This window comes from Diabrotica virgifera, chromosome 3 (assembly GCF_917563875.1).
Source record: "Diabrotica virgifera virgifera chromosome 3, PGI_DIABVI_V3a".
Lineage (NCBI taxonomy): Eukaryota > Metazoa > Arthropoda > Insecta > Coleoptera > Chrysomelidae > Diabrotica > Diabrotica virgifera.
In genome coordinates this window covers 14,530,519-14,548,578 of record NC_065445.1, presented here as the reverse complement: position 1 = coordinate 14,548,578, position 18,060 = coordinate 14,530,519, and the positions used below count along the sequence as shown (strand labels likewise).

The following is an 18,060-nucleotide window of genomic DNA, read 5'->3' as shown; positions in this document are numbered from 1 at the left end:
CGACCCTGCTGCCACGCTCGTGTCTTGTTAGGTCAATTTGCAGTCCCAAATTGACTAAAGAGACTTATTTTACAAATCGCGATAGTCCTTCATCCTCACACCGTTTGTTAATTCGGGGCTTTCGTGTCCTTTAGGGAATTAGAGCAGATCTGGCGAACAACATTCTCCATTTCTCTAGTACAAGGTTATGAATTTTGATAAATCCTCTTAAAGTTGGTGTTCGTGTAACACGTCTTGATTGGTTAATGCTAATCCTTGCTCTCTATTCAACAGTTCGCTTCATTGCCGAAGATTACATAAGATTCTGTCCCTTGGGAATCTTGGGATTACTTAGAATTATTTGATAAATGAAATCTACATCATTAATTATTAAAGTAATTATCATAACATTAGCCTAAAAGCTACGAAATATAAGAAAACGATGTTAAATAATTCAATTTTAATAATTGTCGTACATAAATTACATTATTAAAGTCTCTTTTGTTGTTAAAAGGTTTTTTATACAAAGAAAACGGAATATATATAGTCGATAAACCATACACTAAGGTAAATATTAAGCTAAAAAAAGATAAAGAGAAACATGGCTATAAACAGAATATATATGAGCAATTACAAAGAATATACCTAAAAAGAGACGAATTGGTATGGAAGAAGAAGAAGAAGCAAGACTGGAAATAATATCAACAATGTAGATAGTCCTGTTGCCAGGGGGGGTGGAGTACAACGGCCTCCTTTGTTCAAATAGACTTACCCAAGTTTTTATGTATTTTGACCCGTAAAACACGAATTTTTTGGGAACAGTTGATCCGGAGGTCGATAAGATTATTATAAACAAAGAATGTTGTTCTGAAGCTATTTTCTTGTGGCATTTTTACAATTTTAACTATTTATAATTTCCCATTATAAATAGTTAAAATAAACAAAGAACTGGAGGAACTACATAACAGCGATTTTTCGCAAAACAAAACATTTTTTTGTATTTTTCGGGTCATTCTAAGCAAAAAAATGTCGCAAAACAAAACATTTTTTTGTATTTTTTGGGTGATTCTCAGCAAAAAATGGTCTTACAAGTTTTTTCGTAGGATGCATAGTTTTCGAGATAAACGCGGATGAACTTTCAAAAAATCGAAAAATTGCAATTTTTGAACCCGAATAACTATTGATTAAAAAATAAAATAGCAATTCTGCTTACCGCATTTGAAAGTTCAAGTCAAATTATACCGGTTTTAAATATTTGTATCGCTAAAAATTAATTTTTTTATTGTTAAACAAAGCTATAAACACATAGTGCTTGAGTGATGTTTTCAATGCATCTCTCATTTAAAATCGAACGAGTAGGCATGCATGCAACATTAAAACGATTGCATTAAAAAATTGCAATTTTTTTTTATCTCAAAAACTATGCATCCTACGAAAAAACTTGATAAGAACATTTTTTGCTTTGAATGACCCAAAAAAATACAAAAAAATGTTGTGTTTTTGCGAAAAATTGCTATTATGTAAGTCCTCAAGTTCTTTGTTTATAACAATTTTATCAACATCCGGATCAGCTGTTACTTAAAAAATTCGTGTTCTACGGGTCAAGATACATATAAAAAACTTGGAAAAATCCATCTGAATAAAGTTGGCCGTTTGTCGCCCCCCCTGGCGACAGGACAAAGAGATGAAAATAACAAAGCAGAATATATTCAGAAACGTATTATGATAAAGACATCAGTAAAAGAAGCGAACAAGCTGGGAAGAATTCGGAAAAGAATTGTAAGCAAATGACGAAAAAATTAAAAAATAACCATTTAAAAATAGAGACTACAGAAATAGTAGAAGTATAGAAACAATACAATATAAGGAATAATTATTATAGGCTATGAAGAATATTAAAATTGGAAATGCGACAGAAGAGGACCAAATAAGTCCAGAAATACAATAGATGAGAGTGAAAGAGGAGGACTAGCTATTACATATATGCAAGAAAGCATGGAGTGCAGAGAAAATCCCACAAGACTGGAAGAAAAACACACAACTGCTGGCTAGCAACACACAAAAAAAGACAAGATAATGTTTGTGAGAATCATAGAGTAATAAGCTTGCCATCGGTCGGTTTCAAGGTATATACGAGATTTAGAGAAAGCTCAAGTACAATCGAGAAAAATTTAACTTAGAAGCAAAAAATACAATCTAAATATAAATAAAGAGATACAGATAATGAGGGCCCGGATAGCTCAGGCGGTAGTATGTCTGACTTCCACGCAGGCAGACCGAGGTTCGAAACCCAGCGCCGGCGAGGACATCTAGATATTTTTAAATGTCTATAGGCCCCAGGTCGACTCAGCCTGAATAGGTAGTAGGAGTACCTTGGGAAAAATCCGGGGTAATAATAGGCGGTTGAAGCGTAGCACTGGCCCTGTTACCTTCCTTGTATATCGTAGGCCCTAGATATAGCAGACTACCCTGCTATAATCCCAAAACCGCATTAGTGCCATCATAGTAATGAGAAGAATGTATTCAATTGTTTTCTGTCAATTTTTGATTTAAATAGATGTTCTTTAGCATGGACGGCATTTGGTTGATTGCAAACAGTATTTAAATCAAACTTACCAAATGCTTAAAAAGCAAAAACCTTTGACCGGTACGTACTGCCATGGGCTTGTAACACCAGTGTAGTCCACAAACTTCAAGTGACTCAGGGAGCGATGGAACGGAGAATGCTCAACATTAATCTTAGTGATCGCAAATCCAATGAAGAGATAAGAAGACGACCAAAAGTAACAGATGAGATCCAGAAGATTGCCATGTTAAAATAGAACTGGGCAGGGCACGTAGGAAGAATGGAAGGCAATCGTTGGACGAAGCAAATTTTTAAATAGCAACCAAGGGCAAATAAGAGAAGTAGAGGCACACCTCAAACCAGATGGACACATGACATCAAGCGAATAGCTGGCCACGAATGGATAAAAAAAAACAGCGAACGGAAATGAATGGACACACCTAAGGGAGGCTTACATCCGACGATGGATGGAATAGCTTTGATGATGATGAGTTTCTGTTCGTAATGATATTCATCATTCACATCCGATGTTAAACAGTATAATATATTTATCACCCCGTATATCCCATCAACCAATTTGTTATTATATTGCAAACATGTGCGAGCTATTTAATTAGTTTAATTATTGCAAATCGTAAACAATATTTTGGCAATAGACATTAATTTAGCTGACTAAATATAAACCTTTGTTCGAGAGTCGTGTGGGCTATGACCCAATTTATCCTACAGCTAAGAAAGAGCATGCATTAGAATCATTGACTAGAGTCAACTCAACCAGGCAAGATGTGCGTTCAACTTCATTCCTTCGAGTCACCTCATACATTTAACATGTAGCATCATCATGGTAGTCTCATTTTAACTTTTATACGAAAGATATCGGTAAAGCAACGTTTCTCCCGGGGTTTACCCTAGTGCAGCGGTTCTCAATCTGTGGTACATGTACCACTGGTGGTACATATCATTATTTGAGGTGGTACACAAAACGCAAAAATAGCCAAAATCAGCACCAATATTATAGTTAATTAGATCACCATGCTAGATAGGTATTTCAGTTAGGTGGTGCCAAAAATATTAAAAAAATATTTGGTGGTACATGACTCAAAAAGATTGAGAACCGCTGCCCTAGTGTCATTCATTCTATATCAATAAAACATCTAAGTGCATTTGGTGTTTCACTAAAAGACGAAAGATCACCAGCTGAGCCCGAAGATTATACACATAGTATCACAAACTTATTGAGTGATGAAAATAGACATTGAAATACGCATCAAATGATTGACAAAATAATGAACAGATTCCTCTATATGTCTGGATCCCGCGTATGAAAAAAAAGTTGATTAATAGCAAGCTGAAATTTTGTTAATAGCTTAAAGGTGTCTAGTCGGACAAACTTTGATATATGGGAACACTGAAACAGGGGCAGTTTTAATTGTGGAATAAGTTAAAAATTTGGAACGGTCACACCACGAAAACGTCACATGTATTTTGTCCGACATAACTTCCAATTGATTTGTTACCCTTTCATTAAACTCTCATGCAAACATCAGACTGCTATTTATCACCTGTCATAATTCCTGCCATTTGACATGTTCTACGTGTTCCACTCATTAAAATGCCCATTTGGTGATAAATAGCAGTCTGATTGTTGCATTAGAGTTTAATGAAAGGGTAAGAAATCAATTGGAAGTTCTGTCGGACAAAATACATGTGACGCTTTCGTGATATGACCGTTGCAAATTTTTAACCTGTTCCACAATTAAAACTTCCCCTGTTCCAGTGTTCCCATATATCAAAGTTTGTCCGACTAGACACCCTTAAGGTATTAACAAATTTTCAGCTTGCTATTAATCAACTTTTTTTATACGCGGGATCCAGACCTACAAGTTTGATATATTCTATTCATGTTGACACGTCTAAATTTGGACGCACTGTATATTATACTAACTCGAGTGTGGAATAAAATGTGATTAAATATATTGAACAAACATGTGAATATTCATCGAATGAAAGAGAACATTGTGTTTTATGTGATCTTTGAATGCCGTTTTACGCCTCAATGACGGCATATAGGCCGTTAGGTTGATAGTAGTCTTGGCAACGATCCCAGAGACCAGAGACGAGGACATGAAATATTTAGAGTGAATATTGTATCTAATGGCAGGTGTATCAACAAGAAGGTTTTATGCTCCATTTAAATTTAAACGTATGCTTGTATGTATTATGGGGGATGTGTGTTTTTACTCGTTTCGATATTGACAAATTGGGGAAAGCTTTTGAAAGAGCTCTGCGACGCAGAAGAAATAGGATACGTCTAAGGATAAGGAATATTTAAAAAAGTTTTGAAACAAAAGTAATGAAGGAAATATAAATGCATTAAGTAATAGTTCAGAAGAGATATGTTTCGATATGTATATACAGTAAGCGCCACCCTACTAGATACATAGGAACATTGAGCTATTACAGTCCTGGACCCTTCACTTGTTGCAACGTTTGATTTAATGTCTAGTGACGTTTAGAACGTCAGAAAATGTATAGAAACTGAATAAAAACATAGAAGTTTGATAAATAGTAGATCAGCTGTATTTGACGTTTAAAGTTGTCACTCTGTTAAAGTTGGAAAAGTTTTAATGTATTGTAATATTCTTGGTGTTTGAAAAAGTTATTTTAAAGCAGAGTAACAATACTATCACAGTATTGTTACTGATCAGATACTTCTGTGATACTCTTGTTGTGATCAGATACTTATGATCACAGTCTTCTTATTGCTAGGTTTCAACTTCAACTAAAAAAGACGCAACAACAATAAACTTAACATACAGAAACTAAAGTCAGAAGAAACAAAAGAAAATTTGAAACACGAAATCAACACAAATCTAAACATAAACCCAGGAAATAATTGCAACGTAGAACAGCAGTGGCAAGTCTTCAAAACCTCTATATTAGAACCAAGTAAGAAAGTACTTACTGCAACCAAATGTAAGAAAGAAGAATGGATGACGGAGGAAATTCTAGAGTTGATGAATGAAAGAAGAAAAAACAAAACCATTAATAAGACCCGCTATAAACAGCTTCAAAACCAAATAAGAAGAAAAATTAGGGCGGCTAAAGAAACCTACTTCTCTGAAAAATGTAAAGAAATAGAAGAACTGCAAAACACATATGACAACTTAAACAACCTACATAAAAAAGTCAAAGAACTAGCCGGAATAGGAAATAGAAGAACCTCAAATATATTGCTCGACAAAAATGGAAATATTATAATGGAGACAAAACGAAAACTACGACGATGGAAAGAGTATATCGAGGAACTATTTCATTACCAGAGAGAAGCTAGTACATCCGTAGATAGCCAAACGGGAGATGTAGGCCCAGAGATAACCAAATCAGAAGTTAGTCAGGCAATAAACTCTATAAAAACCAAAAAATCTGCTGGTCCAGATGAATTGCCTAGCGAGCTGATAAAGTTGGTCAACGAGAAAAACCTGGATATAATAGTAGAACTGTTCAACGCTATCTATACTACAGGAATCATCCCTAGAGAAATGTTGACATCAGCCTTTGTGTGTTTGCCAAAAAAGGTGAATGCAAAAGAATGCAGTGACTACCGAACCATAAGCTTAATATCACATACCTTGAAAATTCTATTGAAAATTATCCACGACAGAATACACTCTAAACTGGAGCTGGATATTAGTGACACTCAATATGGGTTCCGCAATGGTATGGGTACCAGAGAGGCATTATTCTCCTTCAACGTGCTGACACAGAGATATTTGGATGTTAACCATCCTCTTTACGTCTGTTTTATAGACTACAATAAAGCGTTTGATAAAGTAAAACATGATCGACTCATGGAAATCGTAAAAAAAATAAAAACCTAGATGAAAGAGATTTAAGACTAATAACACACCTCTATTACAATCAGCGAGCAATAGTAAGAATTGAAAAAGAAACATCTGAAGAAATGGAAATAAAGAGAGGAGTCAGGCAAGGCTGCATACTATCACATCTATTATTTAACGCTTATTCTGAAGAGGTAATGCGAGAAACTCTGGAAAATGAAAGAGTCGGCATAAGAGTAAATGGAATCTTAGTTAACAACATCAGATATACAGATGATACAGTAATAATAGCCGATAGACAAGACTTACAAGACCTGCGATTTACAAGACCTGCAAAGACTCATGAGTAAAATAGTAAGGTGTAGTAGGGAGTACGGACTCTCTCTCAATATCAAAAAGACGAAGTTTATGAAAATTAGTAAAAACAACCATAATACTAACGAAATCTTGATAGTAGAGGGCCAGCAGATCGAAAGAGTAAAAAAGTACACTTACCTAGGAACACTTATAACAGAAAATAATGACTACACTGCAGAAATAAAAGTCAGAATCGAAAAAGCACGTTCTAATTTTATAAAAATGAAAAAGGTCCTATGTAGCAAAGATTTAAGATTAGCTCTTAAAGTACGCCTAACAAAATGTTACGTCTACAGTGTTCTATACTATGGAGTGGAATCATGGACGTTAAATGTAGAGACAATGAGACGACTTAACGCCTTTGAAATGTGGACCTATAGAAGAATTATGAGGGTTTCCTGGGTAGATAGAGTTACAAACAATGAAGTACTGAGAAGAATAGGTAAAGAGAAGGAAGTTGAACTTAAAATTAAAGAAAAGAAGCTACAGTATCTCGGACATGTGATGCGGGGCGAGAAGTATGGCATCCTACGACTCATAATGCAGGGAAAGATAGATGGCAGAAGAAGCATCGGAAGAAGACGAATTTCATGGTTGAAGAACCTGAGAGAATGGTTTGGATGCAGCTCAAAACAACTATTTAGAGCTACTGCCTCAAAAATTAAAATAGCTATGATGATTGCCAACCTCCGTAGCGAAGACGGCACCTGAAGAAGAAGAACAATACTATTAATTAATGTATTTTTTGTACGGAAAAACAAATATTTTGAATAGTCTCTTGACAGTAACATGACAGGGATGTAAGTCACATCTGAGAACGGACCGGATTAGCCCATAAGCATAACAATTAGTTATGGTATGTTAAACAGTAAATGGTTAAGTTCAATTAGTTACCACTATAAACAGCCCGGATTAACCGATAATAGTATAAAAGGCCCGGTTTCAGGTAAAATTTATTTTAGGCTTTATTATGGGAGTACCGTCTAGTCAGTGTTAATTGCAAAAGACCAACTCTGTCTACCTCGGTGGCTTATCGCTCCGGGTGGGTCTTAACAATGGGCCAGGTAGATAAATTTAATAATATTTACGACGGCACTAATTGAACTCAAACCATTTACTGTCGAACAAACCATACCTACCCATGTATCTAGTAACGTTGGCGCTTATATTACTGTATAGAATCGAATTAAAAAGGTTTGGTGAGGTAGAAATGCAAAAAACATTAGTCGGTATAATAATTATTCCGTCTTTTTAGGTGTATACCCCTCGCCTATTTTATTAACCAGGTTAACTCAATATTGGGTACACATTTCATACACAATTTTTTAACTAGTTTTATCCCAGAATTTTATAGAAAATACATCAAACACTTAATTTTTCCACTTTAAAAAGTAAAAATCAACAGTAAAAATTTACGACTCCCATACAACCTTCGGCTAAAACTTTTTAGTGTAAAAAGTTGTTGGTGTTGTTTCTGTAATATGAAAATTTTAACCCGACTGTTGAATTATACACGTCTCCCAGTCGGTACATAAATTTCGTTTGTGTATTTCATTCGATTCTCTTAACACCAATAAAACAATTTATTTAACTTCATTCCGGGATGAAAGGGCCCACCTAGAATATCCGTAAGGGGTGGAAAATAGAGAATTAAACAGGGGAGCCACCAGCCAGATTACTTGAAATAATTTCAAATCCAACCTGAAGGACCAGACTTTAAATCTATTGACTAAAGAGTTGATTCGTAGATAATATTTATTTAATCGGTACTGGTTTTTATATTTTATGTAGAAATAAGTTAAATGCAAATTTATCAATTTATTGAATTATGTGTGTATGTAAATCATTGATATTAAAACCTTTGATATTAAGAATTGACCGACAAACGTGGTGTGCGATTAAGGAGCTCGCCGTAGCAAACTTGACTGGTTCTATGATAGATTCTCGCACACAGATTTTGGGAACTTCTTCTTCTTTTTATCTTTCTTCTTTTTGTCGAAGGACCAGCTGGAAATCCAGCACCTGCAAGGAATAATCTTTGCTAGGGATAAGGAGAGGATGATAGGTAATTAAAACACAATGTTTATAAAGTAACAAAAAATAGGTATATTGAAGAGTTGAGGCAATCGAAGGATAAATGATAGATAGCAGATTGATATTATATGTTTAAGTTACGAGTAAATGAGAGATAGGAGATTGAAATTATAAATTTAAATTATGAGTTTGTGAAACAGTTTATCCCGCCTAGAGTTTTTGATAGAATAGCAAACCGTTTCCCGCAATGGCAACACCGCGAACTTGACGAGAGGTAAATGAATAAGATGTACATATAGTCCAGGGTAATAAGGTTTTTTCCATGACACTTGAACAGCCAGGGTACTGAAGCGTTTTTTCCACAGGTAATACCTATAAGAGCAAATTGTAACTATTTCCTGCGTAGGATCTGGCGGCCATTTTTATTTATAAACAATTAAGTGTCAAAAAATGGAATTTTTCACTTTTTTTTTCAAATCAATGGAAAACAGGGAAACTTATGGTTTTTTTTAGTACAAACATCTTCGAGATTATGGAAAAAGCTTTAAAATGACGTATCACAAAGTTTGATATACTCATTTATTGTTAATATAATTGCGAAAAAAGGTCGGAATATCACAAAAAATTATTTTCGCAATAACTGTTGTACAAATTAGTGTACAGCTTTGAAATTTTTGTCAAATAAGGGTTCTTTGGTGATAAATATGTGATAAAAATTTCAAAGCGATTTATTGAATTGTTCAAATTTTATTCAAATTGTTTATCCCACAGAGCATTTTTTTTGCAATAACATAAGTCAGAAGAAAATGACGTTAGAACCATTCCACAGGTGTCAAATGAAAAAGCATGAGCTATATTTCAAAAAAAAAAAAATCAATGGGAAAATCCCAATAGTTGGCTGTATACCATAGTTTAAAAAACCAATACAGAAGTAAAAACTTCGAGATGTATTCTGGTTAAAAAAATTGTTTATTTAAAACTATAAAATGTCATGGATTGCAGAACGTTTTCGTTCTAAACAGAACATCTTCAGTGCATCCTGCCGAGTATTTTGAAATTAGCACACTGTAAATAGTGTTAACATCATCGAATATGGTTTACATAATGTAATATATTAAAATATTATGACTACAAGTCGATGTTGATAGATAAAGTGGAACACATGCTAAAAGGGTGCCATGGTTCCCTGCTCGAAGATGCTAGGTTCTTGCCAATTCAACTTGTTGGTCTGTGCCCATTGAATTGGCAAGTACCTAGCATCTTCGAGCAGGGAACCATGGCACCCTTTTAGCATGTGTTCCACTTTATCTATCAACATCGACTTGTAGTCATAACATTTTAATATATTACATTATGTAAACCATATTCGATGATGTTAACACTATTTACAGTGTGCTAGTTTCAAAATACTCGGCAGGATGCACTGAAGATGTTCTGTTTAGAACGAAAACGTTCTGCAATCCATGACATTTTATAGTTTTAAATAAACGATTTTATACCAGAATACATCTCGAAGTTTTTACTTCTGTATTGGTTTTCTATATTTTCAACTTGGTTTAAAAAAAGTGAATAAAAGATGCATTTATTAGTAATAAATAATTATGCAATAGTATCGTAAATCTTTCCTTATAAACTTTTTATTTTGTTATATAAGAAATTATACATAATTATTACAATTTCTTATCAATTATGATATAGATAACATTACTTGGTAGTTGTGCACTTAAAACAGGGTAAAAAAGTTAATTTTTTTGGAAAAAGTTATTCAAAAAGTTTATAAAGAAAAATTGACGATACTTTTGCATAATTATTAATTACTAATAAGTTCCTTTTTTATTCACTTTTTTAAACCATGTTGAAAATGTAGCTGATGCTCTTTCATTTGACACCTGTGGAATGGTTCTAAGGTCATTTTTTTCTGACTTATGTTATTGCAAAAAAATGCTCTCTGGGATAAACAATTTGAATAAAATTTAAACAATTGAATGAATGGCTTTGAAATTTTTATCACAAATTAAGCACCAAAGAACCCTCATTTGATAAAAATTTCAAAGCTGTACACTAATTTTTACAACAGTTATTGAGAAAATAGTTTTTTTTTTGCAATTCCGACCTTTTTTCGCAATTATATTAACAATAAATGAGTATATCAAACTTTGTAATACGTGATTTTAAAGCTTTTTCCATAATCTCGAAGATATTTATACTAAAAAAATCATAAGTTTCACTGTTTTCCGTTGATTTGAAAAAAAAAGGGGAAATTGTTTATAAATAAAAATGGCCGCCAGATCCTACGCAGGAAATAGTTATAATTTGTTTCTATAGGTATTACCTGTCGAAAAAACGCTTCAGTACCCTGGCTGCTGAAGTGTCACGAACAGGGTATATTTTTGTTTTATTACCCTGGCCTTATCTTTGTACTTACAGTTGATACAGCTGATATTGTTTTACTATTTGGCACTATCACTTACTACCTAGTTGATAAGGCCACTGACATTAACTATATTGTTATACTTGAGGTGAAAATAGACAAAAACTACATTATTTGGAGCTTCTTCAATGCGGTGTGCATTCGACGATGGTTGAAAACAGACTCGTAGTTGGTAGTTGGGCAACTTTTAGTTTCGCTGTTTGGCGGGAAAAGATAGTTGGCGGGTATATGGGTAAAAAACTAGTTTTGAAGGGACAGGTACAAGGTTCTAATATGTTGAAATATTGAAAATATTTGTTCACTGTAGAAATTTATGGGAAATTTATACACGTGGAAGGTAATAGTAAACGCGGAAAGACTCAGGAAGAGTTATAACGCTGTTGATGATGATGATGATGGTATCTTTGATGATGAATGTATGCTTTTTCTTCTTCGAGTGTACTGGTTTCTGCATTTGAACTGCGAATTCTTACATGAATGTATACGTGTCATTTATACATCGTTTAGCCTCTATGCCTCTTCAAGGTTGGGGTTAAATTTGGAGTAGTAATTTTTCTTTGTTTTGTTGTTTTTCCGTACCAATCCCATCACGAAATAATAAGCCTATGGTAACAAACGGTTCCTTTCAGACTTTTGGCTTTATTATTTTTTAGAAACGCTTGGAGGCTATATGTGTCTAGATTCTAGATCCTCACCTAGGAGCAGGAATTCTTATACCTACTTGGTTGGAGGTTTATAAAAGTGTGTGTCACTTGTGTGAAGGTTATAACATGACTAACTTGCGGCTATGTAAGCCTATTCGTGGTCCATAGAAGCGTCCCTAAGTTTGTTAGGGCTGTACTACAGGACTGTATTAGTCTCATAACGTAAATACATATATGTTAATTAAATTAAATATGAAAAGGAAATTATTAATAAAATACTTAATAACAAACTAAGAAAAGTATGTGTGGAGGGACGGAACAGTATAAAATTACGACTTCCATACCACCTTCTGCTAAAACTTTTTAGCGCAAAAAGTTGTTGGTGTTGTTTCAGTACGCGAGTATGAAAATTTTAACCCGACTGTTGAATTTATACACGTCTCCCAGTCGGTACATAAATTTCGTTTGTGTATTTCGTCCGATTCTCTTAACACCAATAAAACAATTTATTTAACTTCATTCCGGGATGGAAGGGCCCACCTAGAATATCCGTAAGGGATGGAAAATTGAGAATTAAGCAGCGGAGCCACCAGCCATGCCGTCCTTTTGCTCTTATTCTCTATTATTCATTTAATAAAGGCGCTAGATAATTACAGCTCGGCAGGAGAAAGAAGGAAAATTTGACAAAAGGGTGTCATTTTCGATGTCTACGGGGGGTGATTTGCTGTTATGTGGTGATGTATACGATATTTGAGAAGGTGTTTATGTGTTACTTAAATAAAGGAGGTGCGGTGGAAATTTAATATGATAATGTATAAAATATTTCATCCTTCGTCAAAGGAAAAACAGACGGATAAATTTCGTTAAATTACCATCAACTATCACCAGCAAAACATGTATTACTCCAGTAAACGAAGCATTAAAAAATCGAAATATTAAATTTATACCTTTTACCATTTATTTCTCCATCTACATAATATACATAAACTAGCTTCACGACAATTCAAAGAAGTAGTATGAGAGGGTCTTTTAAAAAGTTCTGTGTTGTAGCTGCTACCCTAGGGCATACCCTATGTGTTATTACTTGGATTTCATGCGTGTCCCATTTCACCACAATTACAACAACTTGTGTTATCTTTCTTCGTATGCACCTTCATTGTCTTAGATGTAATGTCTTTTATCATATTAACAAGTTGGTTAAGTTTGCTTTCATCTTCTTCCTCTTCTATAGTCCGAACTTTACTGTACCCTGCAGAGGCCTGCTGGCTGATTTGTATTCGAGAACCGCAGACAAGACATCGATAAATCTCTTGTGATGAGCTAATCACAGTGAAATATTTTATGATTAAGAAGATCATAAACAAATGTCTGGACAGATAACTTTTCCATCATGTCTTCGGGAGCTGTTGGATAAGCATATCGCACTAACCTGGTAATATCTAGCTCATATTCTTGAAGAGCCTCATCTCTCTTTTGTCTTCCATTTTTAAACTGCGACTGATAGACATGCTTCAAGTGTTCGTGACCATATCGCATGTATAGTCTCTTCTTTAGCTGTTCGAAATCATTTGTCTCCTCTACAACAATGGTCTGAAGCACATCCAAGGCATCTCCTCGAAGAGATTGCATACAATTTTTACATGAAATCGATAATTTTTTTACAGATAGAACGGGGTAATATTGTAATGGTATTGTAAGCGCAGAAAACCTCTTTCTGCTTTATTGGTGCCATACATCAATCTGCTCAGTTCCTTTTTAGCTTAGTTAAGTATGTTTTCGATTTAGGTAGGTATTAAGTTATTCAGAAACTGTTAAAAGAAATGGTAAAGATATTTTAAAAGAGACGAAAATACAGTACTGGGGCCATATGCTGAGAGGTGAAAGATATCAATTGCACCGAATCATATTGGAAGGTAAAGTACAGGGAAAAAGATCAGTACTGATATCAGGGATTAACAAGATTTATAGCGGGCAGCATCAGTTTTTATAGTGTATGTCGCAGTTGCAGACGAAACTCCAGGAACCCAAAACTACAGTCCGTGGCCTATAAACTTAGAACACAATTCACCATTCCAAAACACCAGGAGTAACCCTACACCCCATAATTTGCTCATAGTTTGTTTATTTAATTTCGAAATGCATGTTTTTAGTATTACAGCTTTGTAAGATATTCTAGAGCTTGGAATATTGTAAATGTTTTTAGGTTTTGATATTAAACAAGCAATTCTTTTACAGATTTACAGGACAAGGTAAAAGATATCGAGCTAATGCCAACGACATGGATTACCATCCTCAAGGTAAGATCAAATTTGTTGATTTTTAAATTTTTACTTTTCTCTACCCTAATATTCATCGAAAAATCATCATCAGCGATAAATTACATTTTTTGATGAATCAATAGCAATTTTTTATATTGTTTATTTAATGCTACAATCTAGTCAAAGACCAAGTAGTAACTTTTTTATAGATCCTAATTTACTATTTAATCTAAGAATCACCTGGTGTATAAAACCTGTATAAACGGTGTATTAATCTACTTAGCTTGTAATTTTTAAAGCACATTCTTCTTGTGCGCCAATCACAATGGCAGGCGATTTTTTGTATTTCTTCATAAACATACCCCACCCCTAGGCCTCTGTGGATATCTTGGTTACGGATGTACCAAGATGCATTAACAATGCACCTGAATACTTTATTTTGGAAAGTCTGAACTATTTTTTTATATTAGTTTTTTTTTATAAACCCCACAGTTGAATACCATAATTTTTGGATCTACACCCAAACTGATGGTTGAGCACTAATTTTGTATCTTCAATAATCCTTTGTCGTCTTATAAGGATTAATTTCTGGAATAGTTTTGATAAAACAGGTAGTTGAAATATTGGTCTGTGAGGGAAAACATTATGCGGAACATTATATGGTTACGGGACCATGATAATTTCCGCTTCTTTCCATTGTAAAGGAATATATTTAAACAATTAGAAGTTTTATTTTAGTAGAAATATATTTTAATTTAATTACCGCATTAATGAGGTAGGTACGTTCACTTCACTAGTGCTTTTTTTGGGAGATGCATTAATATTGTTCTAGTTATCAAGTCAAATCCAGGAGCTTTTTTAGGATTTAAATTATTTATGTCCTTCAAGTCTTCTTTTGGAGTTACTGAAGTTATCTTCTCATTAGTCTGCATAACAGGTTCTTCAAATGTTTGTTCTACTGCCTCATCAGAGTTGGAGTATTTTTGCCAGTTGAGATGCAAGCATTCTGATTTTTCTTCCTTAGTATCTCTTTTCTCTCTTCTTCAGCCTGTTTGCATCCACTCCTGGACAAAGGCCTCCCCATGAGTTCTTCAATGTTCTCTGTTTTGTGCTATTTGGTGCAAGTTTCGTCCCATTTTTGCTTTGATCTCGTCGAGCTATCATTTTTGTGGTCTTTCTCTACTACGACTGTGCTCGCGTGGTCTCCAATGTACAATGTTTCTCGTCCACATTTTGATGTTTTGTAGTGCCTCGTGTCCTACCCAGTTCCATTTCATTTGCGCAATTTTTCCAATTATATCTTCCACTTAGTCCTTCTTCGCACTTCCTCATTTCGTATATGTTCCCTCAGAGATACTCCTCCTTAAGAAAGCATTTGACAGGGTCACATTAAAGGACGTTATCCACTTGTTATACTCGAGAGAGGTACCTCTGGGAATAATTAAAACGATAGAAAACATCTACTAGAACAACACAATAAAAGTAAAAGTTTAAGATGAACTAGCTGACCCAATTGAAACCGGCAATGGGATAAGACAGGGGGATTCCTTGAGTCCTGTATTGTTCAACCTGATCATGGACGAAATAATAAAAAAAGTAAGAACTAAAAAAGGAGAAAAAAATGGGAGAAAAACAACTTAAAATAATCTGCTATGCGGACGATGCAATGCTAATCTCTCAAAGTGAAGATGATTTACAACGTATGCTGCACCAGTTCAACATAATCGCCAGAAAATTTAACATGTTAATTTCCTCAAAAAAGACAAAATGCATAGTTATAACAGCAGATCCAATAAGATGTAAATTGGAGCTGGAAGGTCAGAAAATAGAACAAGTGATGGAGTTTAAATACCTAGGCATCACATTATCTAAGGCTCGAAACAGAAGTGGAAGATCAATTGAATAGAGCAAACAGAGCCGCAGGTTGCCTGAATGACACAATATGGAGAAATAAAAATATCGGAAAAGAAATGAAAGGCAGAATTTACAAAACAGTCATCAGACCAATAATGACATACGCGGCAGAAACACGACCCGACACAGAGAGTACAAAAAGATTGCTCGAAACAGCGGAGATGAAGACCCTTCGAAAAATCGATGGTAAGACTCTATGGGACAGAGCTAGAAGTACAGATATACGACGGACATGCAAGGTGGATAACATTAATAACTGGGTAAGAAACATAAGAATAGAATGGAATGACCACATAAGTCGAATGACAACAAATAGGGTAGTCAGGACAGTGAGAGACGGTTCCCCAATAGGAAGACGATCAGTGGGAAGACCACGAAAACGATGGAACGACAACTTACTAGAGGCACATTGAAAAGCAGACAGAGTCATGTCTATACAAAAAGAAGAAGAAGAGATACTCCTAAGGTAGCTCGTTCGATCGCCCTCTGTGTCGTTCTCAATCTATTGGCTGATACCTCTGTAAGTGTCATAGTTTCCATTCCATAGGTCATAACTGGTAGAGTACAACTGTTGAATACCCTTTTCTTTAGATTTATTGGTATCTTTCGGTCATAGTCAATTCGGATTCTTCTAGTTATCTCTGCCGTTTGATTCTGTTTGCCTAGCTTGATCGTGTGACCTAGGTACATTTACTCTTCCTTAGTATAGTAATAGTAGTATGTATCTGAAAATTGCAAAAAAGCTTACTCTTTCACCCCCTACTCTTTTGTGCTGAATGCTGGGATTAAAATAGAGAAAACCCGAGTATTTAAACTCCCCATTCATCATATTCTAAAAATAATTTCGAAAAAAAGGTTTAAATCATATTAAAATGAACAGCCCCTATCTACCGAACACATTTTTGATGGGGAATAATAAAACTGCACTTTCCAGTTCGAATTGCAACTGTATAATCCTTCCTCTTCCATTAAAAATTCCATACCGGATATTCCTTTGATATGAAATGAATTGCAAACAGATCGTGATAGTTTTCCTGCTTTTATGTTAAAATTTCCCCTCGAGCAATTTCTTTCACGCTTCTTTTTAAGGAAAAAACTGGAAAGATAAATTTTTACGCGAATTTGCACTTAGGTGCAGACAATAGATGAGGGCCGGCTACCGATCGAGAATTCACGAATCGCTTAGTAGAACAGAAAGATTTCTGTTAATGGGGTATCACATTCAGAGCAATTACAATTCGTTCTTGAAGCAATTTCCTTTCCACATTTTCCGGAAAATGGTGCAATTTCTTTCCAAATTTGTAATGTACGAAACTGGTAAAAAACGCGCTTGAAGTATGGAGCAAAGGGTGTATTATCCATAATTTATCGCTCAACCAGAGAGCAGTTCCAAACAAATAACTTATGAAAAGAAGAGCAATTTGTGAGCCAGATCATACTTTATTTGTTCAACATACCATCACCACGAACCATTATTTGACTTCTCTGGTGTTAAAATTTATCGTGTACGGACATGCCATCAGTAAAATTTTGGGTCAGTGTTGGGCTAGTCGGTTCATCTTTTTTGGCGAGCCACAAATCTTCGATGGTATACCGAAGAAGACAGTTTCTGCAGGTAAGAATATGTTCCATATTTTGTATTTCTCCACAGTCACAGTTCACATCATCCTGGCCTATCTTCCTCCATTTTGCCATGTTTGATTTTAATGGAGCGACCCCCGTTCTTATTGTATTCATAGTTCTCTACGTTTTGAAACGAAGATCTTGGCTGGCCCACTGAACCTACCTCCCTACACCCACTACTGAACCCACACTGCCCCCCAACATACAACATCTCTGTTTTGTAGTGAAGAATATATGACCATACCTAGATGGTGGTTATTCGGTCATTGAGAGTGTCGTACAATTCGTAGAGTGTCTTGTACCTTACTATTCATAGACTGCTGTCAGATCTAGATAAGCAGCCCCAGTTTTTCTTTGCAGCCCACTTCAATTTGTTCTATTAGTGTGAGGACTAGACCGGTGCAAGATTTGC

The 18,060-nt window shown here is 34.9% G+C and overlaps 1 protein-coding gene across 5 annotated transcripts in view; it reads left to right on the top strand.

Moving 5' to 3' along the window:
• LOC114327122 (uncharacterized) overlaps positions 1–18,060 on the top strand; it is a 160,089-nt gene that overhangs the window by 52,467 nt on the left and 89,562 nt on the right. For all 5 annotated transcript variants that reach the window (XM_050647808.1, XM_028275628.2, XM_028275625.2 and 2 more), the window contains exon 2: positions 14,089–14,150. In XM_050647808.1, the coding sequence (XP_050503765.1) occupies positions 14,132–14,150 (19 nt within the window). In that variant the 5' untranslated portion in view covers positions 14,089–14,131. The remainder of the gene's footprint in view (positions 1–14,088; positions 14,151–18,060) is intronic.